This window comes from Athalia rosae, chromosome 1 (genome assembly GCF_917208135.1).
Source record: "Athalia rosae chromosome 1, iyAthRosa1.1, whole genome shotgun sequence".
Lineage (NCBI taxonomy): Eukaryota > Metazoa > Arthropoda > Insecta > Hymenoptera > Athaliidae > Athalia > Athalia rosae.
The window spans coordinates 25562358-25590173 of record NC_064026.1 but is presented as its reverse complement, the minus strand read 5'-3'; the positions used below and the strand labels follow the sequence as shown (position 1 = coordinate 25590173).

The 27816-nt window shown below is 35.5% G+C and overlaps 1 protein-coding gene across 3 annotated transcripts; it reads left to right on the top strand.

The window, feature by feature from the left end:
* Positions 1-72: 72 nt before the first annotated feature.
* On the top strand, positions 73-27196 carry LOC105685236 (cyclin G). 3 transcript variants are annotated; one of them, XM_012399178.3, is made up of 7 exons: positions 82-271; positions 18917-19166; positions 19305-19721; positions 19841-20101; positions 20227-20435; positions 20919-20992; positions 21873-22009. In XM_012399178.3, the coding sequence occupies exons 2-6, from the start codon at positions 19047-19049 to the stop codon at positions 20962-20964; spliced, it is 1053 nt and encodes a 350-aa protein (XP_012254601.2). In that variant the 5' UTR covers positions 82-271; positions 18917-19046; the 3' UTR covers positions 20965-20992; positions 21873-22009. The 3 variants fall into 3 exon arrangements, with proteins under 3 accessions (XP_012254599.2, XP_012254601.2, XP_012254600.2); XM_012399176.3 differs by lacking the exon at positions 20919-20992 and having other exon boundaries at positions 73-271; positions 21873-27196; XM_012399177.3 differs by lacking the exons at positions 82-271; positions 20919-20992 and adding an exon at positions 6686-7499 and having other exon boundaries at positions 21873-27196.
* Positions 27197-27816: the final 620 nt, after the last annotated feature.

The window sequence follows — 27816 nt, the reverse complement described above, 5'->3', positions numbered from 1 at the left end:
ATACCTCAAACCAAACAGCAGTTTCAGTCAACGCATACAGCAGAGGAACTATTTTCTTTCATCAAAATGGCGACTTTATACATGGCGGATGGCGGCGCTGGCGTTGAATGATCAGCTGTGTTGGTGCGACGCCATTGCGCGTTGTGCAAGAAACTGTCAGGCACGAAGGTGTACAGTGCCTAAATCTTTCTCTTATCAAACTTAAATTGTTGGAAGAACGGGGCCAAGATTGGGTGATCTTTGAGGGTAGGAGCGTTCTGGACGCATCCGGGTGAGTAATTTTCATAAATTTACTTCTAACTAATATTTGCAAGGATAAGTACCATGTTGGTCAGGGCCACCATGAGCTAGCGAGAATTATGAAGCGAAGCCAGATAGATATTGCGTTGTTTCCGTTGTTTTCTTGCCCACGCACTACTTCCTAATAAAATTGAGTCTCCCGAATTCTGTTCTCTGCTCATCGTGGTCAACAGTTTGAAATTACGGCATCTTATTTAATTTTTTTTTCACGCCTATGTGCACTATGTCTACGGATTCGACCCAAAAACATTAATACCAGAAACAGAACTGTCAACGCGATTAAACGACCTCATGACAAAAGAGGAGAAATCTGAAATCCCTTTCTATTTTTTCAACTTTATGCGCGGCGACTGGAGCTCTTAAAAACAACACGATCGAAAAGTATTTTAAAATCTTCAGTCCTATTCAACATTTACTTACTGCGTTTCCAATTATGAGATTTACGTAAGTGTACGTACGTACCTAGTGAATAGCTACTAATGTCGGTACGTAAATATTTAGATAAACGGGGACTTGATAAACTGGCGGCGAATATTATCGGTAACCTGTGGCGACGCGGAAATTCTAATTAACAATGAGTGGAAATCAACCGGAATATCGCTATGCTGACGTATTTAGTTTTTTAGTCTCATATCGTTGAGCAATTGATTGTTTCGTATCTAATCCCGCGTGCAGGCAGTGAGTGCAGTATGCATTGGTATTTTCAATATTCATATTTCTGTGTCCACAGTGACCTGATGAAGAAAATAATTATTTGATCATCAAACAAGGATGTAAAATTTAATAACCGGATGTTTACTACGTCAAGAATAGTTTGCTGTGTCGAGCCCTTTGTATCATAGGTATGGTTGCAGCTGCGGTAGCTGTTTTACGGTCATTACCATAACTTCAAAACTCCTGACCCGGAACAGTCATTGGGAGGCACATGCCACTGGCTTCGTTCTCTCTTTCGCATTCACATGCATTTTAATTGAATTATATTTTCTTCCTCGTATCGCGCATTGAAATAGAGATATAAAATAATTCGCCTATCGACCACTTAAAGTTGGCCTGGGCATTGATCTCAGGCGAATTCAGACTGCCCGAATGAACAAGAGTACGTGTGCCAAGTGCTTTATTTTCAGATAACACTTTTTAAACTTATGTAATTCTGGTATATACACATGTTTACCTAAGCACCATCGTTACCGTTAAACGTATATTCATATATTGTTATTATTGAATCGAAAAATACGCTGCTAACATGGAAGTTTACAGGTTGATAAATATATATAAATCGAATGACGCAATCCGAACAGGGGATGAACTGGAATGATATACCTTAACCAGATACACGGTTGAATTATTTTTCCTGGCCCATAGTGTGGAGATATCCACCGTTATAATAATAAAGCATCCGATCAAATAGGGTGGCGGAGTGACAGATAGCTTTTCGAGATATTCGTCAACTATTTATTTATTCTATCGAAATTTATGTGTATTCAAATCCCATAGATAAGGGACTTCAACATTGTTTCATATTCGATCCCAGACGGCGGACGATTTCCGAGTATAATCTAGAAATTTCAAATTTCTCATCTTTCGAAATATGATGACTATCTTCTTGTAACTGAAGCGGTTGATTATTATACCACAGACAAAGCGTTAAGAGGTTCCATCAGAAACAGAAGGATATTGGAAAGGGGCGTACGAAATGATGCAATAGAACTGAGATTTACGATTCTCCAGTTTAATACCGTCTCAAATTGAGGTCGATGCGGTCTGGAAGCGCGTGGCGTGTATGGTTAAAAATTAAGGCATTCGTGCAACGATCGAAATGACCGGCTCAGTTTACGGCGCTGAAATCATGACCCTCGTGGTTTTTTTTTTTTTTTTGTTCTCTAAATTTCAGATTATCAATCATACATATGAAGCCTGTAAGTCGCAATCCAGGCGACATCAACTTGGAGGGTGAAAAAGCGACAGAGGGTCGCAAAGTTGCATCAGCCTAGACGGACGTCGACTAAGTCTGGCCTCGAATACCAGCCTAGGGGGTGTATCACCTGCGAATCGATAATTCCTCTCTCGCATTCTCAGCCATCTTCCCTCCTTCTCATACCCACGCCAAGTTAACTTTAATGTCTCACTTCTTCCTCTTCCTCGACTTTCGCGTCCTTCTCGAGGACGTCTTTATGGTATATCCCCGTTTTCTTCGCGTAGCACCCCCGAACCTTGTCTCTGCAAAATTCTAGCTGCGGGATACTTTCGACAAATTGAAAGGTCGTGAAAGAGAAGTAAGAAATTTCTTCGTCCGGAAGTAGAAATAGAAATGTGAATGGGTCGAAAATTTATTCACTGTCATTTCGATCAAAATTACTTCCGTGAATTGTTAGCCTCATTACAAGAGTGCATTTAACAAAATTAGATCCCCGCATACAAATATAGGAAAACTCGACCCAAGGATAAAATTGAAACGGCAATCAGTTCCGTTTTCGATAATCTTGCGCGATAATCTCGACTTTGAAGAAAAAATTCTGAAATGGTGGTCCGGGAACAAACGTCGGATCTTATATTTTATACTTACGGTCTCTCTGGTGCAACCTTGACGCTTTCATCGTCAGTTGACAGGAAGTTAAATTGACATAGGCACAGACACCATGCGCTCAAACTCTTTCTAATAGAAACAAATTAGAATTAAGTCATTTGCGAGGACACCTATTGAAGCCGTTTACCTTCGCCAACTTTGAAAGTAATCTTGTCTCGTATTATGAACAACTTACTACCTACTCGCGTAACATACCAACCCTCCTCTTATACCAACACTTTCAATAACGCTCAGGAAAAATCGAGTTAAAAATACATATTCTCCTAATCGTTGTCACCGAAATACTTGCCTTTCGTTTTCACTTCCTCTCAATGGTTTTCTTCGGAAGAAATAAAAAAGCGTGTTAGAAATTCGGTCGTGAATGGCATGTTGACGTATAAATGAGTGTTTGTAATATTACGATACGAGGTATGGCTGAAAGAATCCTCATCATCTAAGGAGTGCCACGTGATGCAGGAAAAATAAAAATCATTACTCACCAGAGTATGACTGTACAGTCACATGCGTACTTTTTACTACTGACCTAAATTTTAACACAATTCGATCTTCTTATCGGTACGATTCTTCATTTATCAGACGAAAATTGTACACCTTATATTACGTTTACCTAATTTTCCACGGAATTGAGCTTCTCGCCTTATTGTTAGACTATATCTGACAATAATATCGCGCTTGATCTAGATTTTTACGAAACGTCGTCGTGGGTTTCATCACTCACCGTACACATGAAGAACGTTATTCGTCGCTTGATATATGTTCTCAAATTCCTTAAATGTATTATTTGTTTTAGAATGACGCGTATACCTGAATCGGTTATAACATTTTTTTGTAAAGTCGATATTGGAGGTCCATTAAGTGGTTCAATGATCGCATATTTCGAAATTTATCAATTAGATAAACAGACGTACGGCAGTGTATTTCACACATAGGTATATATAAATGCAGAGGATTGTGCATACGCGTGAAATGGTTTTCATTCTTTAACTTTTTTAGTTCTATTTGATCCAGGACCGAAATTTTGACGAGCTGTTAAATTTTTCATTTTCTTTTTGTCTCGAATGATCGACCAAAATCTGCGGACCTCTAAATAGGATAAAATGTATACAATCATACGATATAACGGGATGTATTTTATCTGCGTGAATGGGAGGGCCGGGCGGCAGCTGAGCAAACTTTGTCGATAAATAATTTATATCTTATGTGAATATCATGGTGTTCGTATCACCAATCGATACTACGTTTATAAATATGTATACGTATATAAAGGTAGTCTGCAGACGCCGATGACAATAAATTTGAATAGAAAAATTGTATAAACTATGCAAGCACGGTGCAATGAACTTTTTCCTTTGTAGGTGACGGCTGGAGGTGATCAGGTCAAGCGATGGAAAATAAGAAGTTATTTCTCATATAGATCTATCACACGTCATAGACGATTGTTAGTCGTCGGCACGTAGCGCACTAGGTTTCTGTGCGAAAAAAATTGAAAATTTTTACCAGAAATTTCCATCACGAAGATGCAAAGAAAGTGCTTATCGTTCCAAAGTTTCTTATTTTACGTTGTTCGACTGATCATTCTTTTTTTCATCTTTTGTCATTTCCTACCTTCAGGAAGTATTTACTTTTAATTACATCCGTACATGCACCATTATACCTATGTTGTTTTAAGGAGCGAAGGAGAGGAGCGAAAAAGGCGCAGAGTACAAATTGAACGAACCATCAAATGCGTGACAAAACTAATTCAATTGCGTCACTTATCTTTCGATTGAGGTTTATTGAGTAATTGCTCGAAATTATAGTACCGTAAAAACCCTTGATGGTCGAAGGCATCGTGTTTCGCATTTATTGACAGGGTAATTTTGATAGGTGAGGTATTTAATCGAAAGAACATGAAACAATATGAGATTTTCGACAATGCGGTAGGCTCTCATTGCGAATATTTTCAACAATCTTCCGATCCGTATATCATGTGTCGTTGTTTTAGGATTTGATAAGCACAAATACACATCGTGGAGGACTGGTATGAGAGTGTCTCGTGATTTATATTCATTAAATATTTACTGCAAACAATAAGAACAATTTGGAGTGTATACTACCTGGGATTAAACGGTAATAATATTATACAACACAGAGTTCCGTGGTTCAATTTACGAGATGGTAATTTATGAAATTTGTATAACCTCGAAATCGCATTGAACTCCGAATACTCTCGTAGCGTCCAGAGAGTTTTTGAATATTATCTGAAAGAAAATTTCCAATTCTGCGCTATCTTACGCACAAGGAGGACGAATGAATTTTTCCTTTACGAGTAACACAAATTTCGGTCTCGCGAAATTCAAAAAAGAAGCAGGGCATATTATGCGGTTCTACAAATTCAAAACGCACCTCCGTTGATCTTTTGTGCATTGATTCTCGAACGTTCGAACGGTGACTCTGTACAGCCCAATCTACAACTACCTACAAATACGTACGTATAATGGTATCGACTAGATGCTAATTATAGCGTTTCTTTCATTCGAACTTGACGCTGTATCTGTAAATAGGAGAACGTGTAGCCGCAGTCAAACACGTGTTCGGTAACGCTAAAACGAGCGTTGAAATTCAGGGTATACTGTGTACGGACTCAGAAATTGTGGCGGACATTGAGCTCGATAGTAAGATTATCAAAATGTAGAAGATTTTCATCTAGAGAATTTCTTCGATCCACCGGTAAGTATAATATCTAGCTCGGTTCGTTGATCGCAAGTCCGATCTGCTTTGCGCCACGATCATTCTCGAATGTTCTTTTTCTCTCGCAAGCCCTTTTAACGTGACGAATTAATTCTGCGAGTTCGAACTTGCTGAGTCGGGCCGGATGACGTCGGTATCGCCAGCCGTCTCGGCTATTTTTGGTTTGCCTGTTTCTTTTATCTAGATAATATTGAAGATAATATTTATTATCTTTGTTACCGCAGCTGTCACTTTATGTCATAAACAGCTGACGAAGTTAAATGAACTCGACCTAGTATAGCTGCACGTTTCATCAAGTTTACAACACACCTTCGCTAATCGTTTTTGCACTTCACGTGTTTATACCCTTTTATACAGTACGTGTCATCTGAATATTTGTAGATTACGGTTGAAAGTTTTTCAATTTTTTTGTCTCCTCTTGTATGATTTACATCTCGAAGTCATGTTACAACACTAGACAGAAAAAAATCTTCCTCCATCATGTGAAAACCATGCATTCGTTGCTCTACAATCCCTGGATGTGTAATTCCATCGGTAACTGACGATTACCCCTTGTCTACACCTGTAGAAGTTCACAGTTAAACCAACGAAGATACATTTTTTTTTTTTTTTTTTTCAAATTTGATTACTTTTTCGTTCTGTATACAGTCATCTTCACAGATAACCAAATATTATTCTACCAATTCAGACTGGCAAACCTATTTGTGACAATCTTCCCTCTTCTTTGATGTCTCTCGTTCCCACCATAATGTAAACGGAATTACTATACAGACATCGCGGTCCATGCATCCTACATGAAAATCCATCTATATACACTTGTACATATTTATACATAGATGTACAATGTAAATCCATGCATGTAGTGCCGGACGTAAAAACACACAGCAGGCAACACATACCACGCGTTCACAGCATGGACGAGGGGTTTGAAGTTCGAAGGCGGAGATCTGATTCGTTGGTTGGTTCGTTCGGTAAAACATGGCACGAAGGCGCTTCGTACGTTTACGAGTTGGGTTGGGTTAGACCGAGTCGATTTCGTGCCTTGGGTCGTCCAGTTAACTCAGATGCAGTGAGAATCCCTCAGCGGACGCACCGCGCGCGCTCTTTTGCTCCGAGTGGAGCCCTCCTATAATTTTTCCGACCCGGAGTCTTGTAGTTGTAAAACTACACGTAACCCGCGTCAAATCGCGTCAACAGTTATGAGTTATTTAAAATAATTCGAAAAGCCTTCCATTTAAGGAAATAAAAAATGAATGAATAAACAAAACAAACTCAATTAACAAAACAAGAAACAAATACGCTTATATTTATATCGTTCTTAACAAGAACAAAAAAAAGATAACTATTTATTTTATACTCAAATTGTCGCGATACATATAACGGTAGTGAAAAAAAAATTGATTAAAGTATTATACATTCCGTCGTGACGAAAATCGTTTTTATGTATTCGGCAAAGGGAAGAAAAAATTGAATAAGGCAAAGCGATACCAATATTCAAATAACGTAACTTAGAAGGCTGACTATTTTTAAAATATAATTGAAACATACTTATTTGATGAAAATAATATATAAAAAACTATAAATATTTATATACATTCAAAATATACACGTTAAATCATTTACGTAATAACTTATACATATAAAATTTCTCGAAGTAAAACTTGGTTTACGATTTTGACATTTGGTTGCGTCAGCCGGTGCAGCAGCTACAGCAGCGCCCGTTTACCTTCTGACATCCGTCTTTGTTCCAAACAAGAAAACTTTCAAAGTTTTAAGAACCAAAAACTTCGTTTTATCGTGTATTGACTTTGGACTATAATTTTGTGATATCGCAGTCATCACCAACGTATCATCATCACCGTCATTCTCCTTACTTTTACTTATTGTGAGTATAATAAAATTATACCCATATATTTATCTATGGATATTATATTGCTCTATTATATCACTGTACTGTCTTTCAAATGAAGAATTGTGTTTCACATCGACGCATTCTGTTGTCTCAATTCCTTTTGCTTTGGAATTGTTCCAAATTATGTCATGATTATTCCGACAATGACTCCTGCGAATATAAAAATGACAAGGAACTCTATATCTGACTTTGGACAAAGCAAGGTCCTAACTGAATCTCTTAGATTATTTATATTTTTCTTTTTTGCATGAACCTGTTATCATTATCTTTACTCATTGCGTATCAAATTCGGATCTGACAGCCCCCAAGAGGTTGTTCATCTTTCGGCGACGTGACCAACACAAAAATAACATAAAAGAATGAAAATGTACATCTGTCGTGACGCAACTTCTTTTACTTTACTTAATATTTTAATTATTCTTTCTTTTTTTTTTTTTTTTTAATCAGAAGATTATATAATAACGGTACAAGAATACAAGAAATTTTGTGTACCGTACGCATTCCTTATAGTTTTTTCCTTCTATTTTATTTTGTTATTCTTCTCTTTGAAAATTCATGCCATCAATATCTTAACCGAGCTTAATTTTTTTTTTTTTTTTTTTTTTCTCCTATTTCAAAAGTACGCTACAATTATTTAGATATCTCGACTGAAGTAATCCTTGCGTGAAATGAAATTCTTTAAACTCGACCGGGGGGAACTGAACAAACTGTTCTTTGTTGCTGTTGCGTTGCTGTTACTTCCCCTCCTTTTGCGTGACGCATACGCACGGCGTCGCACGCATAGAAGCCTGCCCATGCCATGACCACCAATACTTTGACAAAGTTGGTACAAACGTGACTTCGGACATGGAAGCGGTTGTGGGTTTAAAATTCTGTTGCCAACCGCCGTTTTCTTTTTTCCGTTTTCTGTTTTCCTTCTGAGAGAATATCGATTCTCAATCGTTCGTCACGTTGATTTTAATTGAGCACTAGTTTAACGGCTACTACGATGAAAATTGCTGTTCATCGGAAGGCAAATTTGTTCTGCTAAAGTTGGTATATGAAAGTTCGAAAAATTCTTTACTAAAAATCAGGATACGACGATGGCTAAAGGCATAACGATAGCAATGCTTTTAGGTTCTAAACTTCACGGAGATAACAACAACAAAAAACGTGAAGAATTTTTGTGACGTTCCAGAGCGGTCATTAATTTCACTTTAGGTAAAGGAATGTATTCCTTTGACAGAAACCAGTTTTTCGTGCAGCAGCTGAGGGGGTGGATACTGCTTTACTTGAAGGATAATAATCTTCGCCTACATTTATAATATGGTTGATATATCTGCATGTATATTTTTAAAGAAATAATTTTAGAATAACGCAGATAACAACGTCTTAGCAAAAATTATGACACCTGTATTATGGATCGCATTGATGAGGTTTTTTTTTATCATCGAATGACGAAAGCGAATGCGATAAAAACAATAAATTAATTTTTATATATAAAACAAAAAAAAAAAAAAAAAGAATAAATCCATGAACACCGACTAATTACGTGATCTTGAAGAAATTCAAAGGTGATGCGAATATGTGTGCATATCTGAATGTCACTTGGATACTTACAATTAGTCGTCTCATGTAAATTTATATCTCGAAAGTGAATCTGAACAAAGTTATCATTTTACATACCTCCAATTTATTTATTCATACTGCAATTATAATTATACGTATAAATAAATCGCGTGTTGAACACACGGTCTGAATAGGAAACTTTTAAGCGGTATTGGTCAATATTTTTGCAAGGATTTGAGTCAATCATAAATGTGAAAAATAATTCCCAAGTATCCAACAGAAGATAAAGATTCTCTTTGTTTAATACGCTCCCCCAGTACGTGATAAAAATAATCGTACGTGCTTCGGACCAATGTTTAAATGTAGAGTACGGTGAAAATATATGCGCTTCGGATTGGCCTGCATTAACTAGAAATATATTTACTCATTCCTGTATTTTTTATTCGGGCAAATTTCTTTATGAAAACTCCAGTGATTATTATCGTCCCCCCCTTCCCCCCAGCTATCGTGAGTTAGATGCAGTGCTCGGATTTCTTATTATTGTTACTTATACTGTACAGTTTAACGTATAAAATATGGTAGTTTTGCACGATACGAGAGAAGGTTCTTGTTTTGTCCCGAGGAAATGTGAGACGACGCTCTCAGAATCAGTTGACATAATTCTGCGACGTGTATAAAATGCTCCCTGCTGGCTTTTCGCGAGACAGACTCTATTCTGCACACTTTTATTGTATTTCAATATCAAGGAGATAATGCAGGTCTGAATCGAACCGTTGACCAAATTAGCGACCGACCTTTATCGGAGAAAATCATCAGAAAAAAAAGTGAAAAGAAAAAAATTTGGATGCGCAAGTCCCACACCTTTCGCTCACGCATTTCCTTTATCCCGACGGTGACCCAATTTGAATGACTGCGCCTATCGCGTATCAAGTTTTCTCTAAAATATCCAAAATATTTTTATACATCCTCGGAATTTCGCTGTACATTAAAATAACGCCGCGACATAAAATAAATTTAATTCGGTATACGTGACTCGTGATACATCTTACTCAAAAAAATGAGGTCATGGCCGATTCGAACTGCCGCAACCTTGTTCCACCTCTATTGGCAAGCGATTTTCTATGGTTAAGTATCGGCCTCATGGTACCGTAAGATGTTTGTTCTTCTAAAACTCTCACCAGATTTCCTCTTTTGCCGGTGGAAAAAACAGTAAATAATATTTCGGCACATCCCGTTCATAGCGACGACATCGACCTCTTATAAGGCCACATTATCAATTTTAAATTCAAAGAAAAGTTTACTTATCTCCGAGTCAGAGTCGTCGGTTCAAGTGTGATCGCCAAGTTCGTGAATAATGAAATACCGCGAAAAGGAATTTGAATTCCGTGAATCCCGCGCGCGTTAACTCGAGTCTCCTGATTTTTCAATCAAGTAATCTCTTTCTCGGGTGTACGTATGTATGCATGTACAACGTCCTTCGAAATAATGCGGGTTCATTGCAAACTCATATCACATATTTATGCTACTCCACTGTGATTTGATTTTTGTTTCTTTCTTTTTAAATTTTTTCTGTTTTACTAACATTGAAAACAATTACGTATGTGTAACGTTATCGATTGCCCCGGGACAGGAGCATATCCAACCTTGGTTTACGTCAGCTCAAGGTAGTTCACCTTCTGAAACTGTCCGGATATTAGACAACGATCTTTCTCAGTCTCGGCCGGTACAAAAATTTTAGCAAAAATTAAACATCGTCTAATTTCAGATATTCTTCGAAGATTTTGTGGATTATTATCCTTCATTATCGGAGCGGTTAACTTCCTCTGAAAAACGCGGAAAAGCATTCATCCATGATTACAGTCTGGAAATATCTCGCACGGTCTGTGCAGGCCTTTATCAAATAAGTTTCCTGGATTTATATACGGTTCTCGATATTCTGTAAAAAATTAACAAAATTAAAAATCATTCACAAGCGTGTTTAAACGCCGTCGCCGTTGGGAGAGAAAAAAAAATTACCGTCACTCACGCGTGTGAGTAACAACCGCAAACTTACTGAAAACTTTTCACGGGATTTTTTTAATGGTGTAAATTTAATGTGTATTTACATAACAGCTTCGCTTGTGTTCATTTATGCGAACGGAAACCAAAACCACCATTGGAAAAAATTCTTATCCATTCTGTATGAAATTCCGAAATTCCGATGAAAAAGAGAAAAAACTAGCAACTTTTGGATTCTGAAAATTCTTGTCATCCCAGTTCGTCTTTGGATATTGTTTTTGAACAGATACTGACGTTGATTAAATTCGATTTGGCAATATTATTCGAAAGTCATTCGATTTGGTTTATCGTAATCTACAGGGACCGCCGTGTTTACTGAATGACCTCACACGCAACGTCGCAAAATATTTCGAATGCAGGATGACGTTTCCCCCCTCTCTCCATTCAGTTTCTCCTCGCAGATAAACATTTACAGGTCAGGTTAGGCCTGCGATCAGCTGTACTTGACGTTCCGTGTGCCTGCAGCGCTCCAAACTGTTCTTTCCTTTTTTACTTTATACTTATACATGCCTTACTTCGCAGCAAAGAACTTGGGAAAATTTTTAATACTCAATTCAGCGGATATTAGATATCTTGAGAATCTTATCTATCGTGTCATAAAATGTATTTAATTGAGTTTAATCCGATAAAAGCTGAAAATATCCATATATATATCTGTGTCTGTCGATTGTGCCTTACGCAGTAATAAACCGCATTCGTTCTCATTATGCACTATTTCAAGCTAATTGTTATACATATGTATATCGAGAGATTTATTTACGAGACTATAATGATTGTTCGTTGCACGACGAACCGGCGGCAAGGTCGTGTTTTATACGGATCGAAAGTATCGATCAACTCGACGACGACGTTTCGTGTTATAAGTATCGTGACCACATACGCGTTCATGGATCGCCTTACTCTTGTTAGTTAGTGAGGAATAAACGGTGGTCGGCTTCTCACTTGATAATCAATTTCAAAGCTGATTATTATATGCTACATAACATGTTCGAAATCTATAACGTATATAACTATAAACGTTGTGTTATTATTCCAGCATTTTAACATGACGTTGAAATGTGAGCATCACGTGAATTCAGACCGATATATCATAACTAAACACGAGGGTAGACACGCGTGAGTCAACATTCATAGATGCCCTAATAGTAAGTTATCCTATGCGGTCAGTCTGACGTCATTTATTCAGTCGACTTTGCTACAATAATCGCTGTTGGTTGCCGTTAATCAATGTCGGTATTGTTTTCAAACTACGTATCATGTACGATACTAATTCATCAGATCTCTACAGATTGCAAGACGTGAATTTCCTCTCCCACCCCGCTTGCTGCGATCGAAGAATGAACTATCGTTGATAAAAATTACAATCAAGTATCTCGTTGGATTGTACTGTGTGTCACATCGAAGTCTAATTTTCTCGAAGCAAAGAAAAAAAATTGAATAAAATATTTTGAATAAATACCAGGAAACTGAGGTCACGTGAGATTCGAGAGATAAGGGAGGAGAAGCGTGGCGTTTCTCTTTTCACATTTAGGTGCGATGAGACGATAATGTTCGTAATTCTATTGTTCCTTCGATTTACAGTTACTCGTTATCATGTTACGGAATAAAAAAAGAAAATCATGTTCTTTGAACAAAACATTAATTTAGCGACAAACACCAAGTCTGAAATTTTCCGGTTGAATTATTTGGGTGGTTTTCATTTGTTTTAAAAATGAAAAACATAAGATCAATAAATAAATTTGCGACAAGCTTGATCCGTTGAAAGTTGAAAGCTAATATTGTTATAGTCACTGTGTAACTATTGAATAAAAAATATGTTATTTTCAGTTTTCTCGGTTTCTTGTAAATGAAGTATATACAACACGCAATCGGTAGACAGCCAGGCAGACAGACAGACATGTGAAGCGGGTCATCGAACCTAAAATTCTCCCACGCAAAATAGAGATAATTATCTACACCACCTCGTTATCTGTAATCCCCCCTCCCTCCCTGATGTGTCGAGTCCCAGGGAACAATTTAACAAAATATTTAGAAATTTCAGGCATTTGTTCAGAAATTAGAATCTCTTTTCGGATCATTTGTTAGATCGAACTGAATTCAATTAAATTATACATCAAACTGCAGGCCCAGAGAAACTTGAAGTTTGGATTATTATGTGCAGATATATTTTTATTGAATTTTGTTTTTTTAACTTGAGATACTACAAGGGTTGTAAATTCGATGGTCATGTCGTGTCATTTAGGGATTCCTTCTAAAAGAAATTATCGTTATTCTAGGGAATATTCAACGTAAAGTTTGTTTACGGCTCGTTCACCCCTATCTGCTCAACGTGAGAATGTAATCATAACCGACGTGTACGTAACAACGAATATTATGCATAGTATGTATTTAATGTTTATCTAGGACATTATGTATACATACATATATGTATAATATACATCCACATCCAGTCCGGCAATAAACCCTGATTAAAAATTTATCGGTTATACGTTAGCCGATGAACGGGGATGTTATTACCTGTCTAACATGCATATATCTTGCGTAAATTTCTTTTTCGATTTCATTCTCGCAAAAATTTAACTAACAACATGTACACGTACGTGTATCAAACTGTAATTACGAGCTTACAGTTGATCACGACCACGCCTATATCATGTGTATTTATGTACTTTACAAAATTTCGTAAATGAAATTTCATTTAATCTAAAGATTTTCGAAACAACTACACGTAACGAGATAATTTTAATCGTAGTATGACTCTCCAATTTCGTGGTGTGAACATGAGAATGAAAAAAAAAAAAAATGTACCCAATATAAACTGATAAAATAATTCACTCACTCATTCTATATGTGGTGTGTATATGTATGTATACGTATAGTTCTTTTTTTCTCCTTTTCATTTTTTTCAATGAACAGCATCGCGTAACACATGCTTATTTATGTTTATATATACCTATATATGTTCACATATCTGTTAGTTAAACCAAGCAGTGATGTCAACGACTCGGTGCCCTAAATAGTTGGTTCACAAACTTAACCCAAACTATATGCACATGTATTCTACATTGATTGCTCAGTTCATTTCATCGACGTACGATCAGAAAATTAGCCATTAATTGCGACATGCTCAAATTATTAATATTATCACTATTGTCACGAAGCTAATATATTGACTGCAGAAAAAAAGAATGAAAATAAAAGAAATAACGAAGGTCAATTTCAATAATGTTCAATCGAGTTATATATGAATAGTCCTTCGATTTCACCCGTCGATAATATGACGTCATGTCTCGGGCTGGGGTTGGGTTGGAAAATATTATCATCATCCGTATAATGTAAGGCTGCTTAATTCCACGTCAGCTGTTCGTGCCGTTAGAGCTTTGTTGATTCGAAATGTCGGTCAAGACTGACGGATAGAATCCCGCCGCACAAACGAGATTTGAATTTGGAAGGAAATACTTGAAGAAAAAAAAAAAAAGTATCAACTGTCGACTAAAATTTGAAAATTTGTGACGTATGTTTTGTTTGTTTGTTTGTTTTTTCTGCAGATTTCAAGTATATTGGCAATGCAATTTGTTGACCAGATTTCAATTCAGCTGTAGTGTACGTAAAACATATACCTATACACCTCAATACCAGAAGTGGAAATCAATTTGATTGATGATTATTAATCGATACGTTGTTGAACGGTATTTTGTTGATTTGAGAAATTATTATTAACACCGTATAGGTATATGCTATGACATTAGTCCCGTCGCCAAAGTTTTCATGTATATGAGGTATACTTATTGTCAGCGTGTCGTGTACTCTAGGCGAAACAAGAGACCCTGGCAATTGACGTCGTCGCGTCCATCCGATGACGACGGTAATGGAACGGGGCAACGTTCTCTTGTATTTTATTAGATTTTACCGTCTAGTCATTGTTGTTACTATCAATCATCATATATTGAAGGTAACTCGGTAGAAATTATTGAACAAGTATAAATAATATAGCGTAGAATAAATATTAAGGTCAGATACTCCCGCATAGGCAGATATTTTTCCACAAGGATACCTCCGTATTTAAATATTTAACACTTGGTAGATTGTACCCCGTGATATTGGTTTTTGTACGAAATTTTTAACAAAAAAAATATCACGTGAATCCACTTGGGAGTGAAGAGTGTCGAGAAACGTGACAAAATTCTTCTACGTATACACGATCTGTTGATTGTGAGTACGTTGCGATTACATGTTTGTAACCCGTAAAATCCTATACGTTTCGCGTTAGATCGAAAAATATGTAATGAACATTTGATTCCTAATGAATATTTACGTACATTTATTTTTGAAAAACATGTTATCGCGATCAAATTGCTATACGTAATTATGTACGTTTTGAATAATAAAGATATATAGGCGTACGTGAACACTGTACAGTTTGCGGTGGTGATGTTGTATCGAAAATGAAGGGCTTAATCAGTTGGAATATTTCTTGACTAAAAATTGCGTCCAATTGACTACACGATTGGTGTAATATTAGCTTTATTTTCATCAATTTTTCGTGATTCGTTGCGTTGAGCCGTCCTCGCAATTCCTTTCAAACAAGTTTTATACATTTTTAATATGCTATTCACACTCGCTCCTCATTTGAGTTGGTGAGAACACAGTCTGCCGTAACACTTTCCGGCGACGGCGGCGATGTTCTCTCCAATTTTCTCTCCATATTTTTCCCTAACGTACATTAACGTAACCCACGTACGTACACATGTTGATTTTTTTTTCTTTTTTGTTCCCAACTACATATATCTGTCGGAGATTTCCAAGTCTCGTACGTACTCGATTATAACGATAATTCTTATCATCGATTCATCGGCATTTCGGTGGAAATCTGCTTTGTCGAATTTTAAACTTTGAGAATCTTGAACTGACCAACTAGTTTCCAACGAACGGCAGCTAACCGAACACGTGTCATTTTCTAAATTTTTAAGCCATTCGCTAATACGTAAGTTACGTAACGACGTATACGTGTATACACCGGATACTTATATCTGGACACGACTCGCTCCGGAAAATAGTGAAAGATGACGAATAAAAAGAACACGTGATTCGGTTGCTTTTTGCTGGTACACGTGCGTACACGCACGTACTTTGATTGTATGTACTTTTTTGAAATACTATACGTAATATTCATTATTTGCAACAGTAGAAAGTTACGCATGTTTATTATTGTTTAATTATTCTGCTGAAATTTATTTTTTTCACGCTATACGCTCTCTTACTCATTTTGTACTTCCACAAATACCTGACACAAGTATAGATATGAATAATACTATCTCCCATCTGCACGTCACCTGTAAATATTCAGAGGATCAGTTATTATCGACGCATCGCGTTATGTCGACAGAATTTTTATTTTTTATTTTCACTACACGTGCTTACGTCTGCGGAGACTAAAAATTGTCAACATTTTGATGTATTCTATTGGACTGTACTTTAATTATTCTATTCATCACGCGCATCGCAATGGGAATCGTCTTCGGTCGTATCAAGTATCATACGACTGCGTGTGTACCTACATTAATTTTTTTCACATGCGTTGGAAATTTTTCAAATAGTATTTTTGTTCTTCCTTCTGTCCTGCGGTTTTGAACTTCATTTTGGGCCGTCTGAAAATAACTCTAATTTCCACCACCACCATTTTATTTTCAATGCTGAAAACAACGAAACCTTGGACCGAATGTTACTAAGAACTCGCAATCAATGCCGTGCAAATATCTTTGTACCTTAAATTGAAATCAAATTTTCATTCGTTTTTAAACCCGTCTTCGTACTCTGTTTTATGATGAACATTTCCACAATCGGATAATCTTCCAATTTTATTTTTTTTATCAAACTTTTTTATAAGTTCGATGATTTTTCATACTTTCAACCGTAAAGGAGCGAAAAAATGAAAAATAATCAGACGGACATCTTCATATTGTTATTCCAATACGTGTCGTTCCCCTGATATAAGAGTTTTTAAAAAAATTTCTTTTAACAAATAACTTGTGAAACTCACAATATTGAAGTTAAAATATTCTCGTCTCTGCAGGTTAATCATAACCACATAATTTTCAAAAGCCATTCGAGTATTCAGGAATTACGAATTCTTATTTCAGAATTTTTATAATTCTTGTCCAAATTTTATTTTTTATTATCAGCCATACTTATAAATGCTATCTTGAATCGCGACTTGTGATATTAAAATAGTATAATCTGATTGATGGAAATGCGTTGGTTTTTGTTTGAGTAAATTTTACTTTGCACTTCACATAATTACATATGAGATGTTGTTGTGTTGTTATTTGTGGAACTCAAATTATACATATAATTATTTGACTTGCAAGTTTCAATTTATTTGAGAATGTTATTAATATATTTACTAACATTTAGTGACCGTAAATTGTAGTTAACTCGCAGTTCTGTTGCGTAATATTGTTTTGGAAAAAAAGATTAATCGTCAGAGGGTCGCCAGGCATATAGGATCTTCGAAAATATTATAAAATTTCTCGTTGCGTAATACGCACTCGCGTTAGTCTTGCTCCGTTCTAATGGCATATTATTCGGCTATTTTTGCTTGTTGGCAAATAGAACCTTCGCATTCTATTGCAAACCTAGATCACGTCCAAAATTGTCTCTTTGAGACCTATGCTGTGGGATAACTATAGCTATTCATGTGATGTGATGCTACGACGTCTATACCGATTAGGAAACCAAGGAATATTTTTTTCACCCCTAACATTTATTCATTGCTCTCATTGGCAATCATGTAACGTATTTTTGTTACGTCCACACTCATTTTCTTCGAGTGTTCACTGCAGGTAGGAAGACGCTAAAACGCTGATTGAGACTACCACATTGATTGACTTTGTAAAAATGCTAACTCTGAATAACAACCCATTAGAATACAGCGAGAAGGGGGGCCTGTAGGTGTGAAGGTTCGGTTCCTGGTGCATAATTAATACGCATTTACCCAGTCAACTAGATTCAAATAAAGCTGGAACCGCTGCTGTGTTAACAAGTGAAGGCAAAGAGCCGTTTTCAATTAGTAAGTCAATCGACGAAATATATGTGTAAAAATGTGGTACATAAATCAGATACTTAGGTGTATGTACTACATGGAAACTACGTCTACTACATGGCTCTGCTACTACGCAGCTTCTGATGTGTAATCCTAATTATATTTTCAAATCACTCGAAGTGAGAGGGAATTTGAGATAAATCTAGGGTATGGTCAGTAGCCGTATCGACGATATAGGTGTATTCGCGATATAATCCTTCCGCTCAAGTCTAACAAGGTTATTCAATAACGAGGACAATCTAATCTTAATATTATGCATTATCGCCTCAATGAAGAATATAAATAAATAACATTATTTACAAATGATTTATGGATGCGCACGATCATTTTATTATTCAATGATCAATCGAATGCATTTTTTTATTCTTTGACTTCAAGGCGATAATTGTTGTCACCCTTATCTTTAGATTTGTTTGATGGTTCATTTTAGCAGATTTTTTGCCAAAATGCAGACAAACTATATTCTCATCCAATGATAGAATTTTTAGCTCCTTGCAACATTTAATAAGTGTCATATCTTTGTGTACATTTCTTTTCTCTCTCTTGTCCAGTCAAACAAACCGACTTTTATTTACATCAAGTACATGACATTACTATAGTGGTGTGATATCTGGAAATTTCCATTGATATTCGAAGGTGATAGTCAGCATACTCATTTGTTTGTTTTCATATTCTGTTTCAGATACTAGGCCAGCCAGCTGTTGGGCCATTCTTGTGGTGTGACTACTTCTTTTGGTCAAACTACAGTTTGGTAGTGTTGCTCGATACCTTCTTCTATCAAAGTAGTTGGTCATCGGTCACACGTAGCAGGAATGGACACATCGGGCTTGCCTGTACCGGATGCAATCCACCCTCTTGTAGAGCAGCTACAGGAAGCTCTGGTGCTTGAGACCAAATATCAACCCAACCTTCAATTACCCATTACCACCCAGGTAAGTTCAGAATTGAGTGGGTTTACCCTATGATAAAGATCTTCCCTTTCTACAACAATTAGTCAAATTATCAGTCACCGACTCTGCCCATTTACCATTGTCATTAATCAAATTCGTTTTTTTTTGTTTTTATGAAAGAATGACGAGATAACCATTGGCGCTCGGGATGGATCCGCACATGTATTACGTTGCTTAAAGGTATGGTACGACCTACCTTCGGATGTCTTCTTCATTGCCATCAATTTGATGGATCGCTTCTTGACCAAAATGAAAGCAAGACCTAAGCATATGGCATGCATTAGCGTATCCGCCTTCCATATTGCTGCTGTTCAAATGGCGCAATCATTGGATGCAGATCATCTAGTTTCCATCTCTCAATGCAAATGTACTGGTGGTGATTTGAAACGTATGTCAGAAGTTATTCGCAACAAGCTTGGATGGGCTCCTGGAACTCAGCTTGTTACGGCCCTCACTTTTCTGCGGCTGTTCAATGTCATGTTTCATGCAGCTGCTGCACAGTTAGGACTTGCCGAACTATACGCAAGTATTGTCAAAGTACGTAGACAAATTTTACTTGGATAACGAAGTTGTCACAAATTTGCTTGACAAGGATTCCATTTATTTGTCATTTTCAATAAAATCTGCGGCAAATATAATATGACTAAATTTCATAGGAGTCTGAACTTCTCTTGAGGCTGGAAATGGTGGCATGCGATGGAAATTGTGCTAGCCTACGACCATCTGAAGTCGCATTGGTTTTGTTATGCACGTACCTGGACGCAGCTGTGAATCGTCTGGATAACAGTGCCGAAGCTGCTATGTCTTTAGTAGGTACACCTGGCCCCTCCACGTCTGACTTAGCAATGGCTGCTACTCCAGCTCATCAAATGTTGAGACTCGTTGACTTTGCTGCTGAGCTCCAGAAGATTTGCAAGGTAAGACGAAAACGAAAAAAATTGCATGAAACTTGTATTGTTGATATATGTATAAACGAGGTCACTCAACGACAACTTGAACTGAATTTCTCATCTATCATCACGTTGTTTCCATTGTTTTTCAGATTCCGAAAAACAGCCTCTATCGTACACACGAAGCAGTGGGTGCTATTTTGAGCAAGTACAATGCACAGGAACAAACACCTCATAGGCAGAGGCTGGTGTGGAGGTTGTCCTCCAGAACTGCACGTCTTCTTCGACCAACAGATAAATTCACCTCCAACTTACCAGCTATTGCTGAACATGCACCTATTCCATCACCTAGCAGGATTAGGTATATATACATGGATGGTTATTTAAAATTTCTTAAAAATTTCAATCTTCTTACAATGCCGAATGATATACATCAAGCTGGCAACAAAACTACCTTCGATTATGCATAGTAAATAATTGATAAGCTTTTGCAATTCCAATTTGTTGATATGCAATCATTCAATGACACTCGTATCTTCTAGAGTATCGATATATGATCGATCGGATTGTCATATGTGTATGTTACATGACTTTATTATTGGAGTTGAGAAGCAAAAGTATGAATGAATTGTCCATAGTATTTGAATCGTGAAATTATATGAACGTTGATCGTTTACCTGTTCAATAAGGTATAAGCAGCGTTCACCATTCACCAATTGTTTATTTTTTATCATCAAAGGTTACGTTTTAGACAGTTGAGGGTGTAGTTAGTAGTTGCTTCGATCGAACATCGTTTAATCAAATACATTACTTACCTTTGGTGTTTTCTTTTGATTTTCTTTAGAAAAAGTTGGAAATTTACGCGTCGTCATGGCAACAAGAGGCGATAAGATGCCATATTCACAATGTGCATCCAAGGTATTTATGAATTGCAGCTCGGGCCATCTTCCCGAAATATATCACTTCTTTTTTTTTTATTTTTAGTAGTCATTGTTCGCAATCACTAATCATCTACTGTTGTTGCTAATCCAAACAAACATAAAATTGAAAGAAAAGACTTCAAAACATAAGTTTAGTATTATAATAATTTTTTACACTCACATTATCTCATTTTCAATTATCACATTTTCGTTGAAAAGTGCTAAAGCAGATACTTGAACATTTATGTTATTTTAATTCAGATAGTGTTATATAAAGGTAGGTCTTGAAACCCAGGTCTTTGTTCAGATTGTCATGAATATTCCAACTTCATCTATGAATTGATTTTCTTTGATAAAAGAACATCATCTCAATCATGTCAACAGCTAGACATCCAGAGTCAGTTAATATGGCAGTTATGGACCAGTTGAAGTGTGTTTGTGTTTGTTTTCTTCAAAGGATATTTGGCTATTTGTCTATCATAGATAATCAAACATTCAATTCTTGAAATGCTTGTCCAATACCTATCAGATTAATTTAATTCTGAGGAGGGGGGTAGCCTGCGCTACAGCTCGTCTCAATACGTACATTGAGTTGGAAAAAAGAGTGGGCTTACTTGAGAAGTGTTGTGAATGTGTGATTTTTTCATGGGACACGATGTCTTTTATATTTCAGCATCATGGTTCGGTCAATTGTCGAGTTTGTCAATATTTTCAATTACTTATCGGTTTTGGTATTTATTCACTTATGAATAAAAATCGAACGACCAAAAGCGAAAATTCAATTAAAGTTTTGCAAACTCATGACTCTACCGTTTATTTCTGATATTCTCAGCACTATCTTTCTTGTCTTAACACATTCCTTTTCTTGTTGATTCAAGGTGTGGCAGTATAAGTTCGTCATCCAGCTGGACCAGTGAAGATGAAAATGGCATTGATTGGGATATGGAGAATGCCGAAACAATGTTACATCCCATTGATTGGCCAATTCAATGTTGATTCAGTTAATGGTATGAACTCGCAGACCTAGATTTACAACATTATAAATGCCAATCGTTCAGCTCCTGTCACATCGTATTTCGGTTTGGCTTTGCATTTCGTCTAAAAAATGAATTGGAATTTTTTTGAGAAACCCCTATGCCGAGAACCGAAGGCAAAATGTAATATGTTTGTTTGTTAGTATTTTGTTGATTCAACTATATGCTAAACGGAGGAATTTCATGGGCAACTAATGGTGAGGAGTCCTTCACAAATGAATTATCTCTAGAAACCTTGACATTTAATGCCGTTTGTCTTTCTTCCTCGCGATAGTGTCTCTACATATAATATTCGCAACACGTTCTAATATTTCATAAACGTCGGCATACAGAACAAGTCAAGGGATCGTCTTTAGATGTCACACAATTCGCGAAATACAAAATAAGAAAATTCTTGTATTCAATGTGAAACCCCGCAGTGCATAGTGAATAAGAATTTCTTTCCAGCATCTAAGTATATGATTACGATAGTCGTACATACATTTATTGAAATCATTAAAAAACTACAAAAAAAATTACAAAAAAAAAAAAATCTTATGCACAGGAACAAAAAATACAAACAAAAACAATACAAAAGAAAGTAAAAATAAAAAAAAAAAATAAAAAATTATAAAGCGTAAAAAAAGTTTTAATTTTAAAACAAGTAAAAATATAAAATGAATTATGTATTATGTAGGTAAACTTATTAAGGTGGCTTGACATAGCATAAGTTTCAAGAGCTGATTGGTCGATTTGGAATGTTTGTTTTTTGATTCCAGAATCCTGTAGACTTGCATATCCATGAATTGTAAATACATTTTTTTTAGTCTTTGAATATCTAAGAATGCCACAGATAACGAAACAAGATCATTTAGGTTTACACTAATAAATATATCAATGAACAATCAGGAAACCATAGGATGGCTAGTTCTCGATTCTGGAATCATTCCAATGGTTCATTAACATTCACAAGTGGTTGCATAGTAGATGAAAAGATTTCATCAACTTTTCAAAACAGCCTGTGACCCGGCTGACAATAATGGGCTATTAGCATGGTATCAAACCGCTAGCGTGACGGTAGTGTGGAGAGATGTGTGAATTTTATCCAGATACGCCATTGTCATCTTATCTGAAAACTTTGTGGCTACTCTCATAAATTCCATGTTACAATTGACGATTTCAAGAAAAGTGAAAAATTATATATTTATTTATTTGTTACTACAAATAATTCGAAATTATTGATTATATATTTTTATATTTGTTTGATAAATTATTGAAAATAATAAACATGTTGTGGAATACATGAGAAAAGATCTAAGAGTGGAAAGATGGTCGGATGAGCGTCAGGACATAGCCAGTTTGTGCTAGTCAAAAGTCACTATCTTTAATTCTCTTTGTAATTTCTTTTGTTAGTTGCCTCATTTACTATCATCGTGATGAACCGAATCACATAAATATTATTTCCAAGAATCAAAAATAATATCAACATATATTTGGGTCATTGTAGCATTAAAAGAAACCGATTCAAAAAGCAGCTTAAATCTCAACGATTCTACAAACAAGAATCACAGAAAACACGATAATATACGAATTATGTTAAATTCAAACAAACGATTAAAATTAAATATCTCAGGGTAATTCATTGTCAAAAAATTCTCTGAGAAACATTACGATACGCGTGTCCATACGGTGTTACAAGAAGTTAGCGCAATCATTATGGACGCATACCAGTTTTTAGTTACATGCAACCTCTATGACTTTTCTACCAACATGGTTTTTATTAGCTCTAATACAAACCATAAGGAACATCCGCTGAAAGAAGGCCTTGATCAATCTTTATTAGTATGAATAATATCTAAATTCTCTCGAAGTTCACACCACCAATCGTAGTATGTTCTACGTTGCCGTGATTGGCAGTGGTATGAATGCATCTATTTCAAAGATATTTACGAAACTAACTTAAGATTCGTCTTAATGACAGTTGTCGTGCTTTACGTATAATAATAAGTCCGGGTATTCTCATAATTGAAAAATAAAATTCTTTTCATTTTAGTATGTGAAAATCTTAATCTAATTTTATTTGTCATTTAATCGTAGCATGTTCTACGGCCGTTCGGTCATGGCGGTATCTTTTCCCATGACTATCCAAAATATTTCTCAAATAAATTATCCTTCAGACGTATTTGTTTCTTTTTTATGCAAACTTCATCGACGCCTCTGAAATAATATAACTCTGGTACACCGTTTGCTCCTACCCCGTGAAAATCGTGTTTTATTTTCAATGATGTGATAATTTCTTTAAAATATTTTTCAGTCATACTGCTTTGAAATGTCAGTTGCCAGACCAATTTCAGATCTGAACATTACTCCGGAGCTCTGAAAACTGTTGGTATGAATTGTTGTGGGGGTGTGGGGAAAGGAACATTTTGTTTCGTTGTTGTATACCAATTGACATTTACCGAAATGATGTTATTCATTCGTTCGGATTGTCATGACTTTGACATACCGTTTACCTTCCAAATTTGTTATTCCACTATTAGTGAGAATGAAAATTGCCTTTCCCGGTTAGCTGACTCTTGCATCGAACATGTAACAAAAAAAGTAATTAATGTCAAACTATAAAGCCGAGCAAAATTTGACATAATAATATAAGAGAATTTTTTTAGAAAGTAGTAAATAAAGTGATGAACGTAAGTACTATCACGTTGTTACATCTGTGATACATCAGCCAGCCAGCCAAGTATAATCTTAAATAAAATACTGTCAAAAGTACAAAATAATTATTTGAATTCGTTAAAGAAATCAATGTGAATAAAAGTATTTCAACATGCCCTTTAGAAGGGTATAAGATCTCAGTCACAGAAATTTAGTCGAATCATGCAATTGTATCATATATGGCAGCGTAAATTGACTCCAGAAAAGTTTTATCGATCAGGGATGTTCTTATGAGACTAGAGAAAATATTTCTGTTGTATGATTAGCAGAAACTCGTCTTTATATAGTTATATAGCATTCAGCAACAGTTTAGTTTGTCATACAAGATATTCATGGTGGCTTGATTGCTTGAGTTTGCAGTTGCAGAACATTGTTATTATCGGGAATGAAAAATTGATATTTTATTAAAATAGTGTTAATGAGATGAAATTATGTCATCAGATCTTATTTTCATTTTTATTCGATTCTGCATTCAAGTGAGAACATCCCCCAAAATACTATCAAACATGCTATTTTTTATCTTAATCGCCATTACTCATAAGAACGTAGAGTCTAAGCAGATACAAGGTATTTTTCGACTGATATCTTATGATGACACATGAAGGTATTTCTGAAGTTGCATATTTGAATAAAGTATGAGAGAGTGTATGTTCATGGAATATTTAATGATAAAAACAACATAATTTGTAGAACATATTCTGTATGGTACAAGTGTATCATCCAGAAAAACGCATCGGCAGAAGAACACATAACTCTTGTAAATAATGAAAAAATGTATTTTCTTTTTTGTGTTACTTGCATCTGCCGATATTTTGATGTTAAATATCTTATTATTATTGTAGAACATTTGATAATGATAATGCACAATGTTTTGCCCCTTAAATGTTTACAAAAATAGTAAAAGAAAAAATCATAATAATTACAAATAGGTATGTACGTACGTACATAAGGGTACAATATACCTATTGTATGTTTATCTACGCATACACAGGGTCAAGTAAGAGAACACTGCGCAGATCAAATACCATGTCTAATTGTAAGTGAGGAGACAAAAGACGTTTGTTTCCTTACTATAAAATTAAAAAACAATTTAATCAACTTCGTGATATCGTTAGATTGTTCAGAAATGATATGCTGCTCTCTTTTTTCATCTACTCAAAATCGTTGGAATGGATAGTCATCTCTCCTCACCCTTGTATATACATATGTATAATATTTAATATATTATTGGAAGTAATCAAATATTTCATTTATTATCATTTGTAGGATTATGTCATTACTTTCAATTCCACTTGCATATGTACATCTCCAACTTTACTGTTCGATAACGGATAATCAATTACCTACGTAACATTGTATTCCAAACGAATTTTTCAAAGTGTATGATGTTCATATAATCGAAAAGATCCGTGTTTTTGATTTGTTCGACGTTTGGCGTGCATTTTGCGAAAATAACACGATACTACTCCTACACGTCTTATGAACCTTTCATGGAATAATAATTGTATAAACGCATAGAACTTTACCCCCCTGTTAAGTGTTACTATTATGGTATTCCATTTCAATGCCATCAAACCATTAGAATTATTCGGGTTATTTTGTTGGGGTTGTTTTTTCTGAGGTCAACTAGTCGCGGCACGCTTATTTAATTGGCAGCAAAGGCGGTTTGAACATGAAAAACCCAGAACCGCCCCCTCAACCATTATCTTGAAAATCTGTTTGCTATAAAATCAAGTTGTGTACAGCAGTTATTGGTCTCAAGCATGGATATTTCTTGGTTTCAATAGCATGAATGACTCCAATAGCAGTTATTTCATATTTTAGTACCAATAAGTGCCTTACACGTTGAAAATATCGCGGTAGTTTTCTCATTCGGTAAAAGACAGATATTACGCTTACGAATATTCGCGCCACCACTGGTAGATCTTAGATAATATGGATAATAACGAAGGAAAGAAATTATGAATTTTTCAAACCCTTCTCCGAACATATTCTATAATCACAACTACAAAATCTGCAGCGAACATTACTGAATTTAGTCCCATTTTTCGAAATGTGTAATCAATAAATTATGCAATTCTCGAACAATGTTTTACTATTCTATGAATATCTTAAACTAATTGATTGTGTTCTATATATATGAGAGAAACCCCCAAGTGAATGAAATTGTAATATCGAATAACTATTATCATTAATCAACATCATCTAAATTTCCTCATCAGAGATTTATCAATCTTCACAACATACTTTGATGATTTAGTAAAATTAACAACAAAATAGGTCACACGTTATTATATTAATGTGTACTTATGTTATACAAATAACACTTGACTGATAGACAAGCGTTATCACGACTTGTCTTTGCATGCCGCAACATCAATGAAGTTTCAAATTTTAACAGTGTAACTATAAACATACATCATATTTGTAATGCACAAGACAACCCATCTGCAATAAATGCAATCTACCACATAGTCATGGAAAATTTTTATTCACAACTTTACATTTTTCAACCCATTATGGAAATGTGTTCTCATGGTGGTTTTTAGTTTACAATCATATTGCACGTCATGTCATGTACATAAAAGTATATTATTATATTAAGTTGTAAAAAATCAACATAAATTATAAAAAAAATTTATACGTTATGAATAAACTCATGCTCGTACATACATTACCATCATCACGTGTAACGTTATATTATCTGATGTTCCCAAATAATTAATTTCCATATCATAAATTGTTAAAATTGAGTTGGCCATGAAAACTGTTCAAGGTGTTACTTTCTGAAAGTGACAAGTCCATTTTGTTTCTCATGTTTTCTTACTATTCATTAATTAATTTCTCGATTAAAGACAACCTTTTTTTACGACTATAGCACTTCATAATAAGCATTCTATTTTTCATCATTTCTATAGCCCGGCCCAAAATATGTATGGTAATGATCAAGAGGCTTGTTGGATTCACTGGAAACAGATGGATTGCTGTCAAAAACTCTAGCCAACCAATACATAAAACTTTTGCCAATTGAATAACATAAGTCACATATGAATAAAGAGCTCTGTAGGTTCTTCTAAGATATAGTTTATTTCCA

Coding starts and splice junctions, on each gene's coding strand:
- LOC105685236 (XM_012399176.3), top strand. CDS start 19,047: ATGGACACATCGGGCTTGCCTGTACCGGATGCAATCCACCCTCTTGTA. Junction 19,167..19,304: donor AATTACCCATTACCACCCAG/GTAAGTTCAGAA, acceptor TTTTTATGAAAG/AATGACGAGATAACCATTGG. Junction 20,436..21,872: donor CCATCACCTAGCAGGATTAG/GTATATATACAT, acceptor TGTTGATTCAAG/GTGTGGCAGTATAAGTTCGT.